The sequence below is a fragment of the Eriocheir sinensis genome, chromosome 8 (genome assembly GCF_024679095.1).
Source record: "Eriocheir sinensis breed Jianghai 21 chromosome 8, ASM2467909v1, whole genome shotgun sequence".
Classification (NCBI taxonomy): Eukaryota; Metazoa; Arthropoda; class Malacostraca; order Decapoda; family Varunidae; genus Eriocheir; species Eriocheir sinensis.
In genome coordinates this window covers 3,461,434-3,476,582 of record NC_066516.1, presented here as the reverse complement: position 1 = coordinate 3,476,582, position 15,149 = coordinate 3,461,434, and the positions used below count along the sequence as shown (strand labels likewise).

The 15,149-nt window shown below is 47.8% G+C and overlaps 1 protein-coding gene across 1 annotated transcript; it reads right to left on the bottom strand.

Moving 5' to 3' along the window:
* Positions 1-4,290: 4,290 nt before the first annotated feature.
* Positions 4,291-14,567, bottom strand: LOC126995384 (DDB1- and CUL4-associated factor 10 homolog). Its single transcript, XM_050854890.1, is given in 6 exon segments — positions 4,291-5,588; positions 7,033-7,242; positions 7,586-7,755; positions 11,658-11,863; positions 12,159-12,272; positions 13,728-14,567. Coding segments are annotated over 6 exon segments (2,157 nt in total). The 5' UTR covers positions 13,955-14,567; the 3' UTR covers positions 4,291-4,358.
* Positions 14,568-15,149: the final 582 nt, after the last annotated feature.

The window sequence follows — 15,149 nt, the reverse complement described above, 5'->3', positions numbered from 1 at the left end:
CCTGGAGGCCCTACACGGTGATTGCAGTCCTGTCCGCCGTCACCTACCGCATCAGGAGGGGCCGCAAACGCTCCTCTGTCGTCCACGTTGACCGGCTCTGGCGCTACCATGGGCCGGGCCGTTACTCCTGGGGTACTGGCGCTGAGGAGGACCCTGACTACCCCAGTAGTGACGAGGAGGACCGGCAGAACTTTGACCTGGTGGACGTCGAGGTCGCGGATGATGTGGAGGAGGAGGCAGGTGGAGACGCCGACCTGGAGGCCGGCTCTGCTGGTGACCTGGACCAGCCTGCTGCCTCTCCTCGCCCTCACCTCCACCGCGACGACCAAGACGTGAGAGGAGGAGGCCAGGATGGCTTACAGATTTTGATACAGAATGATTTGTTTAGTTCCCAGTTATGTTTTATTTGTTTTGTTGTTGGCGAGGCGGGTCGCCTGCGCTTAAGGGGGTAGTGTTACGCCAAGGCTTAGCTTAGTTTAAATTGTAATTGGCGCCACGTGACGTAATGAGGGTTCACTGCGCCCTGCTGAGGGGCGGGCTGAGAGGGACGCCATGCGGCGAGGAAGAGGAGACGTAGAGAAGACAAAGGACGCGCTCGCCTGTGCTCTGTGCCTTAGGACTTAATCGCCTGTGATTTGTGCCTTGACTGCCTCCCCCTTGGACTATAAGGATTGTACAACGTGCTATTGCTTAGTAAACCCCAAGAAAGTCCGCCCTGTATTTAATTGTGCCTCGCTGTGTGCTCTGTGGTGTGTAAAGGAGTGTGTCCGCCGGAGTGTCTTTGTGTCTGCTGTCCGCCTCGTGGGAGCACTGTTTTCCATAGCGAGCCCAGCTTAAGTAATTGGGAGAGCACCTGTCTGCCTGTGTGAGGGGTAGACAAGTATATGCATGCTTTTCTGCTTTCTGTTGGTTTTTCGCATCACTTTTTACTGAGTTTGCTGTAGTCCTGAGGTAAAATAGGTCAAAATCGCCTCTGAACATAAGCCGTGCCGTGACAGCGTTCATGCGCATCGGCATTTGTATACTAAAGTCAGACTGTCAGACTCGCCGCTCACGCGCGGCGCAGCCCCAAGGCCACGGCGTGAGGTGAGCGGCGAGTCTGACTTGAGTAAACAAAAGCCGATGCGAATTAACCCCGTCACGACTCGGCTTATGTTCGGAGGCGATTTTGACCCTATGTATATTTTTACCTCGGGACGTACCCTTCACCATCAGAAGCAGAAAAGCATGTAGATTTAGGATCTGTGCTTAAAAAAGTGATGCGACGAAAACCAGCAGAGTACTAAGGAGTTGAAGGGAAATAAGTGCAAGAAAATATGTATTCCCTACTTCATTTAACTCTGATTTTCGTATGTGTAATTTTACATTATGGTTACAATTTTATGCTCGTGTGATGCAGAATTTTCTCAGGAAGATGATGGTGGTCTCAGTTTTTCGTAAAAATGAATGTTGGGGTCAGGAAACAGGGTGAGAGTGAGGTGTGTGCAGTCGTCGGTTTGGGCAGACGACGAGGATGGGGCGGGGCCAAGCGTGAAGGCTATAGGATTTGCCAACGAGTGATTTCCTCTCGCCTGTATGACGATACCTTCTCTATAGTACTTGCCTTGAGATGTATAACCACTCAGCCAGTGAGACAGACAGGCATATTGACAGACAGAGGAAGGACATTACAACGCTCCCATTAGAACACACATCAGCTCACCTTACCTCCTACAAACAGCATATAATTATTCTCAGAAGCTCATTCAGCCATAAGTCTATATGTCGTTCGTCGCGTTACATAGCTCACGGACGACTACAGAACCATATATTATATAGTAAAACAAAATCCAAATGGGATCTTACCTTTTGCCGTGTCTTGCTCCGGCCGAGGCTCCGCAACTTCCTTGGGCGAGGCTGCTGGGTCGGCATTCTCAAGATGCTTTCCACCGCTCACATCAACTATTTCCTAGAGCCAAAAAGGAGACCAGTCGGGTTCTAATGAGTGTTCTTCTAGGTTCATGGTACAGAAAAAGGGTCTAACCACCACCAGGGTCATAAAGCTACCCCTGGAAATGCTCGAAACTCCTACGAAAGTCTTGTCAAACATGTACTAAACTTGGTAAGGACTGACCCTACATTATTTTTTTATCAAGGCTCTCGGAGTAGTTGTGGACATTTCCATGGGTAGTATTATGGTTCTTCTGGTGGTTTGACCCTTTGTCTGAACCCAGGAACCTAAAAGAACACTCGTAAGTACCCGATTGATCTCATTTTTGGCCTTTGGAAATTGTTGATGCGAGTGGTGGATTGCGTCTGAGATAGCCTACTACGTGGTGTGTTCCTCTCCGCCACTACGATGATACATTATGATGATTATCCAGATTTAATGGTAGTTCTTTACTGTAAATTTAAGTAGGCTACCTTGTTGTTGTAATTAGCCATTTAAATCAACTCACGTTTACATCATATTCACGTTTTTGTTTTTTTTTCAACTTTTTCAGCCATGGTTGATTCTCTCTCTCTCTCTCTCTCTCTCTCTCTCGTCATAATCACTATCCACTTACAACCCACCACTATCACTACTACCACTTATACCATCACCACCATCATCACCACCACCATTTATACCATCATCACCACCACCAGTTATACCATCATCACCACCACGTTATACCATCATCATCACCACCACCACCACAACCGCCACCAGTCATGTCGCCATCACCACCACCACCAGCCACATCAAGATCATCACCACCAACATCACCACCACAATAAGACATACCCCCCCCCAAAAAAAAAAAAAAAACTTTGTTATCTACTACTCCTGCCCATTGTTATAGTAATTGTTATTGTAATAGTAATTGAAACGAGTCGGTGGGAGTTTGGTAAGAGTAGTAATTGTAACTCAAACTGTACATAGATGTTCTTAAGTAATGTTATAGTAATCAGTACAGTAGTCTATGCATGACTCCCCCAGCGTGAGGTCACCAGCTACCCTGACCTGACCTGACCCAGCCAAGCCACACAATGCCAAGGAAAGGAAATAAAAATGCCAATGTCGATTAAATAAATTTAACATGAGAAAACTATAAAGATGTTGCAAAAAAGAAGACAATAATAATAATAATAATAATAATAATAATAATAATAATAATAATAATAATAATAATAATAATAATGATAGTAATGATAATGATAGTAATGATAACAGTAATAATGAAGTTGGGTATAATGAATGATTTCTGGTCTTGTTCATTGGTGTAAAAATTTAGCTTGGTTCCTGCACACATGATACAACAGCAGACTCATCACCATCTTCATCACCATCACCACCACTTCCTTTGCCTATCCTCCTCTGCCAGCGATTGAACAGAACAACACACACACACACACACACACACACACACACACACACACACACACACACACACATTTGACATGCGTACACACAACTTCCATGGGCTTGCCACACACACAAACAGCGTCATCACACCTACACACAGCGTCCTCTCCCTCTCTCGGCCTTTGCCATGCGAGGGAGCAGCAAGGGCGCTGTGCTGCTGCTGCTGCGGTCAGCATCACTTTGAGCAAGACACTTGGGGCCACGGCAGCTCATCGCCTCCTCTTCCCACAGAAATAAAGGAAGACTTCAGAAAAAGAAATTGGCAAAGGTTATTTAAAAAAAAAAAATGGGAACAAAAATAGATGCTGCTGCTGCTGCTGTGGGTCTGAAGTGAAGGCCAGTAGCAGGCAGCGCTGGGTCCTCCAAGGCCGAGGGAGGGGCACAGAAGGCAGGGGGTGGGGGCAGCAGCGGGGCCCTGGGCACTGCCTCCCCCACCCTGTCGGAAGTCAGCGTCTCCTCACAGCTCAGCCCCACGACTGAGTCCAGCTCTCGGCGGGGGCAGGGGTTCACAGGGCACACTGTTCCTGGGGCAGCGTGAGGCCCACAGACAGGGGCTGTAAGGACACTCCGGGGCCCACACACGGGGCTGTTGGGGCATTACAAGGGCCACTCATTTTCTAGGGCCACTATGGGGCACAGTGATACGGGGCATACCGGGGCACAGGGGTCACCAGGTCATGGAGGGGCACACACACACACACACACACACACACACACACACACACACACACACACACACACACACACACAGCTGCAAGGCACTCCTGCAGCCACACAGTGTCTGGCAGCCTGTCACTGGGCGCGGCACACAGCATTGTTGGCAGGGTGGCTCGCCTCACTCATCCCAACACCAGACTCACCCCCTCCAGGCCCTCACACTGATGCTTAGCCAAAGCCTCACCCCACCCCTCCCCACACCTGCCCACCCCATCATGAGATACACGACAGCACACCAGCCCTCGCTGCGGCACTAGAGAACCGGTTGGTGCCAGACGATCTTGCCATTGAGGCAGCCAGAGACTAGAAGGCAGTGTGTCGGGGAGAACTTGGTGCTGACCACGCAGTTTGAGTGGCAGTTGCTGGTGGAGACATCGTAGAGCGTCTGCGGCTTGTCCTGGACACAGGTGGACAGCTCCGAGCAGTTGCGGTCGAACATCATGAGCCGCACCCCATGGGCGTAGGGCGAGCAGATGAGGCGGCCGTCAGAGTTGAAGCAGAGCTCCTTGATGAAGCCACGGCCCACATTGGGCTCCTCGATGTAGTGGGTGAGGCGCGGGATGTTGCGCGCAATCTTGTGGTTTGGGTCCACCGTACGGTAGTAACGCGGGTAGTTCTGGCCTGGCCGCAGCAGCAAGATGGCGCGGTGGTTGCCTGAACCCGTGCGGATGTAGAAAGCGTTCTGGGAGTCTAGGGAGGCTGAGGGGGCTGTTCTGCCGCCACTGCCGCCGCTGTTACCGCCGGACCCCGCAGCCGTGTTCTCCCGGCCGCTGCCCTCCCGGCCTGCCTCACGCCTGTTCCTGAGGCTGAAGGTCATGTTGCGGTTGAGGCGTGGGAGGGCTTCCCAGGATGCCTCGCCGTTGCTGCCGCCACTGGAGGAGGAGCCACCACCACTACCACTACTGCCACTGCCGCTGCCGCTACTGCCACTGCCACTGCCACTGTCGGCGGCCTCCCGGGCGGGGCGCTGGCGGTCCTGCCTCAGCCGCTGCTCCTCCCGCCGCTCCCGGATGTGCTCCAGCGCCTCAAACACATCCATCGATGTGAAGCGGAACTGGATGTCAATTCCGCCGCCACCACCCCCACCACCCCCAGCTATCCCGGCCCCTCCCCCGGCCACCCCCCCATCACCACCACCACCGCCGCCACTGCCTCCTGCCTCACCACCACCACCGCCCCCGCCCCCGCCCCCACCCCCGCCCCCGTCATCCACCTCGTCCCTGGGGCTGTGGCGTAGCGTTATCTCCATCCTGGGGCTAAAGGTGACTGAGAGGTGTAGGTTGCCGTTACCGTTTCCGCTGTCCCCGCCACCGCCGCCACCGCTGCTCCCGACATGCACTTCAGGCTCGGGGGTGGCGGCGGGCGGCACGTCATCGTAGGACAGCAGGTCATCGGCAGGACCAGTGTCTGCATTGTCCTCGTCCTCATCCTGGTCCTTGCAGGCCGTCACACCGAGCTCCTGGATGTCATGCACACAGCTCCACTGGAAGGTATAACAGTGGCCCTCAGCTCTGATTCAGCGACACAGCACTCAGCAATGACTCAACACACTACACCCAGCACTCAGCAATGACTCAACACACTACACCCAGCACTCAGCAATGACTCAACACACTACACCCAGCACTCAGCAATGACTCAACACACTACACCCAGCACTCAGCAATGACTCAACACACTACACCCAGCACTCAGCAATGACTCAACACACTACACCCAGCACTCAGCAATGAGTCTGCACAGTGCACTAAGCCATCAAGTCACCTATAGCACTCAGCAATAGGAGTCTGCCATGGAGATGTTACAAGAATGACAGACAGTAAGAGGTACAAAGCAGAGAGAGAGGAGCGAAGAGAAACAACAAAGAGATGAACAATGAGAGGAACTAGACACAGATGAGCAAAGAGAGGAGCAAAGAGGAACAAAGAAGGAAAAAGCAGAAGAGCAGAGGAATAAGGCAAAAATGATCTAAGAGGGATGAACAAAGAGGAGTAAGGAAGAGATGAACAAGAGGAATAAAGAGGAACAAGGCAGAGATGAGCCAAGAGAGAAACAGAGATGAACAAGGCACAGATGAACATAAGAGGACCAAGGAAGAGATGAACAAAGAGGAACGGAGAAAGAGGAGGAGACAGAGAGGAGCAAATTGGAACAGAGAGAATAACAAAGAGAGAGGAAGAGAGGAACAAAGCAGACAGAAAGAGGAACAGGGCAGACAGAGGTACAAACACACCCCTCAGTGGCCAAGCCTGGCTGTGATTTTGGTGAATATTTTTCTAAATCGACAAAAAAGTATTTCTTCGCTCAGCGTATAGAGAACAGTGAGAACTATCAGTGAAGAAGCTGATTTCGGTGATATTTTAAAAACAGGGCGGCTACAGCAAAATTTAAATCCCCCGCTGTGTTGTTGTTTATGACTTACACGCCACTCCACATGGAATGGTGCTTTCTATGGCATTTTTTTTTTATAATTGATAAACTGAAAATTAATGGCTAAGATAGCACACAACTTTTAAAATTTTTGAAATAATTTACCTGAGTATATTAACTCCTTGACTGCGGATTTCCTACAAGAAGACATCACCGAGATACAGGAATGGAACAAAAGTGGCTGCTACAATTCAATGAAGGAAAATGTAAAGTTCTGCACCTTGGGAAGGGATATCCAGCACACCAATACCACATGGGGAAACATTCCACTATCCACCACAGAGGCAGAGAAAGACCTGGGACTATATGTTACCAGGCTACCAGTGAAGGCAAGTTCGGTGTCAATCGCAGCGGACGGGTTAATGATATATCAACATCTCAAACCTGTAGGGCAATCAGTAAAAAGACCCAGGCATGCCCCTTAACCACCACCACCACCACCACCAAACAACAACACCCCAACATCACCACCATCACCACACAGCACCCGGCCTTACCTCGGATGAGTCCTCCATGGAGGTGTTGCGGGACAGGATGCACCAGCCCTGGGGATGCACCTGCAGGGAGTGGATCACCTCCGCCTCGTTGGAGTGTGGGAAGTCCGAGATGAACTCCACGCGGTTCCGCTGGGCATAGAACAGGTGGGTGAACATGGCGGCCTGCGGCAGCGGCGTGTTTGACAGCTGCATCAGGCGGTACATGTTCGGCTGGTGGGGGAGAGGATGGGGGGGAAGGGGATTAGTAGAAAATAACACAAATGAACTTATAAAATTCTCTCTCTCTCTCTCTCTCTCTCTCTCTCTCTCTCTCTTTCTCCATTTGCATCTCCTTCTCTTTCTTTCTTCCTCACCTCCTCTCTTCTTACCTTTCTCTCCTCTTCCTTTTTTCTTTCCGCCTCTCCTTCCTTTCTCTCTACTTTACATCTACCTCTCTACCTTCCTACTTCACCTTTCTCCTACCCTCCACCTCTATAAATATTTCCATCTCCCTCTCTACCTTTCTACCTCACCACCTCTCCCTCTCCTTCCCTTCTCCCTCCCTCTCCCTCACCTTGAAGTCCTGAAGGTCCTGGGCGAGGTGTTCAAGGCTCAGGTTGTGCACCAAAACCATGTATCCGCCGGTGGTGCACATGACCAACTTGCTGCAATCTGGGCTCAGTCGCATCCGCATCAGCCCCTGCATCTTGAAGAGCTCCGTTGGCAGCAGGCTCTCCTCCGTACCTGGGAGGACAAAAACACACGTACATCCAGTACAGTCTCCAGGATTGCGAGTTTCAAGTTTGCGATTCACCGAGTTTGCGATAGGGACCCAAAAAATTCGAGTTTTATTGAAAACTGAAATTGTGATATGACCCAAACGGAAAAGGAAAAGGAAAAGGCTGCTAAAACTGGTTTTTTTCACACCTTGTTGTGGTCCTCGACTCTCATTCTCGCTCTTACCCACCCCCTGGGCCTTTCCATTGGCCACGGGAAGCATGGTGAATGGGATCCGGGCAGCCAGGCGCATGTGTGCAAGCAGCCCCGGCTGCACGATGGCCTGAAAGAAGCTGACGGCTGGCTGATGGCAACGGTGATGAGTGTCAGCGGCATGGCCCCAGATTGGCACTACCCAAACGTCAATTTCACTGGGGCCCGATGTGTGTGACTGTGCCCATTAGGCCCAGGTTTCAATTTGCCAATTCTCCTCTCCACATGTTGTGCGGGACCCCTTTCCTTTCTTCCATCTCTTCTTTTTCAAAAAGAAGAGATGGAAGAAAAGAAAGGGGTCCCATGCAACATGTGGAAAACAAGAATTGGCAAATTGAGAAGCCCAAACCCACAAAAACACAGCCACACACACACGGGCCCCGACAAAAACACCGTTCAGGCGGCGCCGATGCAAAGGCCAGGATGCCGACACTTATCACCACCATCACCATCATCAGCTGCTCGGGCCCAGCGCACGGCCGGGGCCATCTGCACACATGCGCTTAGCCACCCGGATGGGTGGCCAAGCGCAAGATGTCAACAGTTTTCCATTTTCCCCATAAGAATAATGGTTCAAAGTTTGCGATTTCAACATTTGCGACCCGCATCATCGACCTATTTATCGCAAACTTGGAGACAGTACTGTACATAAGAGAAATGCATAGGTCCATATTCTTTAACGTACAGGTAACTCTCGATTTATGCGAGTTTGGTTTACGCATTTTTTAAATAACGCAGGGTCCAAAATCCAAATAATTGTTTAATTTACACGTTTGTTTCACTTATACGCGATATTTTATGGAGTGGCCACCAGATGTCTCACACAACTGGATTCACAAGGCGCTGCAGCCACACAGCTGAGCTCAGTTCTTCCTGCGCGCCACTTAAACAAAGATACAGTACCCACGCTGCCACGCTACTCAACAATAGGGGTGGGCAGGTACCGGTACCAGTACTGATACTAACAGTACTAGCTATACGGTACGGTATCGGTACCAGACTGCTTGGTACCAGTACCAATACTAGCCAGTAGCTCATGATGTCCCTCATTTCTTCCTCACACGAGTGAGGCTGAGACTGAGTGCCTGAGTGGATATCCTCTCTCTCTCTCTCTCTCTCTCTCTCTCTCTCTCTCCACTGAATGAAGTGAATATTTATTTTTTGATAGAAACCTACCTCTTGTTTGATTTACATTATTTTTGATTTATGCGACCTCTTCAAGGACACAATACTCGCGTAAATCAAGAGTTACCTGTACAGTGGTACCTTGTGATTCGAACTTAATTGGTTCATTTGGGTTGTTCAAATTGAGAATGTTCGAATTAGGAAGCAATTTATCCCATTGAAATTATTGTAGAAAAAAATAATCCGTTGCAGGCCCCAAAATCCTCATATTTTTTTTTTACATTTTTATGGGTTTATGTTGTGCCCTGTGGCCAGATCACTCAAATAAATACATTTAAAACACTAAATATTTGCTGGGACCTACCAGAATTAGTCTGTCTTTGAGATGTAAACTAACATGGCAGAGACATTAACATTCTGAGGGGTAACAGGTATGAAGTTCATGCATCATATTTCTTTATTATCATTCTTCATCATAAGTCTAGTTGTTGTAATATTCTAGTATACTTTTAAAACTTAAGGAAGTGTGAAATTTCAAACTTGAATGTGCTTCAGTGTTTGTTGAACTCATATGTAAAGTAAGAATGTTAAAAGATAAGTGCAAAATGGCACTTGTAAATATAGAATAATAACCAATCTTTTCAATACTGTATCTCTTCAGTATTATCCATAAATTGTTTGTGTTTATCAATCAAATGAAGTTAAACAGTTTTATGAAGAAGGTCTGTCTTACCTCAATGATTCCTGTCTACTAAGGAAACAGCGTGTCTTGCACATGTTGTCAGGTTTGATGTACAGCCATCCACTAGTTTGTTTAGGTACAGGCATTAAGTCACTTAATTTTCTTCCTGACCGGTGTCATTTTACATGAAGTAGTGGTAAGTACTACTGTTATACACATTGTTGTCCCGCGCAATTGGGCTATTTTTCAGGGGAGTGTACGGGAAAAAATGGCAATTGCGGGTTGGAGGTTTTTGAGGCAGGAGTCTGTGGTATCACATTCACCGACCTAGCTACACTGGTGGCTTCGTCTGCAGCCGTTTGTTTGTGTTCAAATTGCGACGCGCATTCGAATTAATGGACAAAATTTGTTTGATAAATGTGTTCGAATTGGGAATTGTTTGAATTGAAAGGCGTTCGAATCACGAGGTATCACTGTACCTGGCTCCCATTACGACTATTTTCCAAGGCCATAGAGAAGATTGACCAGGTTTTAATGCGTGTTTTTCCCGTTCATGGTGAAGAGGTCATGTCACAAGGATCACAAAACACTCCATGAAAATCCCAACAACTTCTATGGGAGGCTTTTCAAAAAGGCAAACTGAGGTGCTGATGCATTCAGAAATACTGGCTAGACTTTTATATCGATCTAATTTAGAAGAAGAAAAGAAAGAGAGTACAGTCGTCCTTCAAATAGTACAGGGGTTAGGGACCCAGGACCCCCATACTATTCGAAAATCCGTATAAAATTAGTGCCCCCCCCCCTAGAAACACTCCTGGGCACTCCTACGGAATCCGAGTCCCACCTGGCTCAGCTATTACCCACGGGCCCAAGTTGCCAGTTATCCATTTTCTGCTGTAGTTACAGTATAGTGTTACCACAACAGGGGTGTCGAACGGGGCGAAGCCCCCCGTTAGAGGTCAGGATATTTCAAATTCAGTTGGAGTAGTTTAAATATGCGTCCCTTAACTATATAATATGGAGGCATAATGTCGTATTTTGGAGGCGCGGAGTCAATCTCCACAATTACCGTTTTGTATCTTATTTTAAGTATGAATTAGAGAGCAACAGAAATTGTGGTAGAGAGTAAGAGAGTGTGAGTGTATGACATGGCTCGCTTATTGACAATGTGGAAGGGAGCAGCGCTGCCAGGATGGCTCCATTGCCCGGCATGGAAACACTACAGCAGAAAATGCATAACTAGCAGCTTTGGCCGGTGAGTAGAAGCTGAGCCAGGCGGGACCCGGATTCACGTGGTAAGCTCTCCCTACCGCAACTCAACTCATACCAAAACGTAACTTCTTCTAAATCTGAATTCTTCTGCAAGGTGAACAGCTTTCTCGAATGCTTTGGGGTGCATTCAGTAGGTGTTTTGGCTTGTCTCTTGGGTCCCATGTTCATGTTATGTGGTAATGGAGAAGCATAGCTGAGGTTGTGCACACACATGGACTTAGGGAAAGCACATAGGTTTCAATCTGGCAGAACAGTGTTCCTGATGTTGTGCACACACACGGACTGAGGGGATGTGCATGGCTGGCAGTCTGGTAGAACAGTGTTGCCACTCATGCTATGGCTACTTGGTGCAACGAGCGGGAAATTTAAAAATCCTAAAAAAATATTCTATGACAATCCGTATAAAACCGAAACCGTACTATTGGAAACCGTACTATTTGAGGGATGACTGTATTTAGAAACAGAAAATTAGAAGGAAAAAGAATACAGGTCAAACTTTGTCCGTGATGAGTTAAGGCAGAATGGAGAATATATTTCCCTTGTGCAGGAAAGAAAGGGAAGGAAGAATGATCACCACCCGCTCACCCATTTATGTCCCAGCCTAGGATCTTGCCATCAAAGCCCGAGGTGACGAGGATGCCATCAGCGGCTGAATACTCGATGTTCTTGACCCAGTTGCTGTGCCCCTGGAGGAGGCGGATGCGGCGCTTGAGGTTCCGCACGTCCCACAGCGCCACCGTATGGTCATCACTGCAGGAGGCGAACACACGGGAGTCTAGGAACCTGGAGGGAGGAGAGGGAGGACATGAGTGAGGTGAAGAGGAACAGGTACAGAGGAAAGCAGGATACAGTGAAAAAGAAAAAATGATGATGAAAGAGGAAATAAAGCACGGTCATTCAAAATTTTTAATCTCTCTCTCTCTCTCTCTCTCTCTCTCTCTCTCTCTCTCTCTCTCTCTCTCAGTGATAAAGAGGTAGAGATGAAAAAATAAACAGACCAAGATTATTCAAAATTTTCAATCTCTCTGTCACTCACCCACTCACACTCCCTCCCTCCCTTCCTTCCCCCCACACTCACTTGATACAGTTGACACAGTTATCGTGGGCGTGGGGGATGTGGTGGACCTGCCGTCGAGATAGTGGGTCAAACACCATCACCGCCCGCTGCTCACACGCCGCCACCAGGTGACTCCTGCGCCAACGACCACAACAACAACACATGAATGAGATGACAGGCAGGATTGTGTTTGTTTTGGTTGGGTTTAGTTTCATGATATGCAGGATTGTTTTTGTTTTGTTTTGGTTTAGTCTCATGATATGAACTCAAATCCTGTATACTAAAACTAGGTAAATCCAACAAGGTGAGGTGAATACTGAGCATCAATGCAAACAAACAATACATGGTTTCAAGAAAAGTAGATTTAGGGAACCTTCACCTCTCTTGGACTGGAATGAGTATTTTGACAAAGAAATGTTATACACTTCATTAAAGAACAAAGAACAAGAAGTTACGTTATCCCCATCCTGCTGCCCCAAGGGAGTCCCTGCAGCTTGTGTGTAAGGAGCTCAGTAAATATGTAATTTCACCAATCTTACAAAAGCGTACGAAACTGCTTATTTCTGGTAACTTCAATATGCTTTCAATCAATCCACTGTCTATTACCTGTGATAATCACTAGTTTCCCCTCCCACCCTTCCCAGAATGCTTACCTATGAAGCTGTACTGATTTTAGCAAACATAAATAACACAAATTGCAAACACATCAAAACTCACTAGACATAATAATTTCATCCCTACAAAATGCAGAAATGGGGGAAATAAGTACTTTAGCCCTCAAAAGACCACAAAGAAGATAGACTCTACTGCTGCCGGAGTTAAGTCGCCACCTCGATTGCCGCTTCTGATATACTCCACAGTGCAGGTGTATCAGAAGTGTTTATCGTAAACGATTACTTAACAAATTTAACGAAACCTAACATCACCTCATAATAGGGGGCTTTGACTCCCCTTAATCCCCCCATTTAGCAATTTCAATACAAAATGGTAATAAAAAATATTAATGGTGCAACAAGATATGTCAGAAAAAATAGTGTTAAACTCCACGGTGCAGAGGAACTAAAACAAGAAAAATACCTGAAGCTCTGTACTTAGTGTATTCACTACTTTTCCTGTTCTACCTCTGAAGACAGCAGCAGCATCCACTGACACCAAAAGGTAAACATGTCTACTGTCTAACAGAAAAGGATTTATTCCCATCCAGTGAGCTGAGTGGCTGCTGGACGAGCCCAGTTCTGCCAGCAAGAAGTGATTGTCTGTTATAAATTCTACCATTTACCATTGATGAGGTTTAAGGCCCTGCTCCACCGCCAGCGCAGCACTCCACAGGGCCGTCAACAATATAACAATGTTAGCCTCTAAATATTATCCTCAACATACATGTTTATGATGTCTGACTCAGCTAACATGTGACAAGGTGAATATAAGAACAAGCTGGCCTGATCAGCTGGCGGGAGTCTTACTACCGGATGAGCTGGACTTGGCCTTTACAACTGGACAAGGCGGGCTCAGAAAATAGCCACATCCCATGTGTGTGTGTGTGTGTGTGTGTGTGTGTGTGTGGACAAAGAGCCTCCCCTCCCCCCTTACCCATCAGGCGAGAACTCCAGGTTGAAAACCCCCCCGTGACCGACGAATCCCGTCTTGGGGTCGTGGTCGTGAGGGTCCCAGGAGGTGCATGGCGTGATGGCCGAGTAGAGGCAGCGCCGCAGCCCAGACTCCCAGCCCAGGCCAGGCCGCAGCCCAGCCTCACGGCGCCGCAGCTCGTACTCGGGGAACACGCCGCCATACACACGGCCTGACTTCACCTTCGGCATTGTTTCTCGTCAGGGGGTCCGCTGCGTCCTCTCGAGGGTCGTGCAGGGCGGCGAGGTCGTCAGCTGAGGCATGAAAGACGACTCGCAGCCTTCTTCTTCCTCTTAGGACCTGTACGACTTCGTGGGTCCTCCTCCTCCTGGTCCTCTCCTCTGCTTATTCGCACACTGCTCTCCAATGGCGTTACACTGGCTTATCTAAGACACCAGCGCACTATAATTTATGAACGACAGCATGAAAGACGACTCGCTGCTGCCTTCTTCTTCTTCCTCTTCAGACCTGTATCTCCTCGTGAGTCCTCCTCCTTCTGGTCCTCTCTTCTGCTTATCCCCACACTTTGCTTTCCAATGGCATTACACTGTTTATCCTCCCTCACCCTAAGACACAGGGCCGCCAAAAGATAAAGGAAGGAGGCTAACGTAACTTCTCGGCCGTCCTCGCCTCCAACAAAAACTTTCTTCTTCTTCTTCTTCTCGTCCACCCAAACAAACATTTCTTAACAGACGTAAATAGTGGCACAAAATTGGGTCATTTGTTCCTTATTTCGATGGTTTACGGCGCAGAAATTAGTTCCATCCAGTTTTGTGTGTGTGTTTTAGCCTGTGGCGGGCCTTGGGGTAAGTCTCTTTAATAGGGGTTTGTTAAATGTGTGTCAATGTCACGTGATGAATATAATGAAAAATAATGACGTACGTTGAGATTTCACTGTGCCTCATCATCCTGTTTGACGGAGATAATGAATAAATGCGGTGTATGCCTCTATGTCCACGGAAATCAGTTATAGCATATATCAGCTGGCAGAACAATGTCATTCATCATCGTCATCATCATGCTCATGGGCGAACCAGCACAGTGGGTCATGGTAAAGCGATGAATAATGATGAATAATGCATGTAAGTACCTTACTTCATGTACGGTAAAGTAGATACTCGATGAACTGAATCACGAGAGGAAAATTGAAGGGAAGGGAAATAAAAAAAAAAATGGAGCGGAGTGCGGGTCATAAAATTATATAGTAAAGCCACACTACTAAAGCGATGCATATGGATGAATATAATGCATGTTAACTTACTTAATATTCAGTAGAGTAGGTACTCAATGAAATGAATCACGAGAGGAAATGAATATAATACAAATAAAATAACGTAAATTTATATAAAACTATATGCAAAAATACACAAAAGTAATTAAATTTGT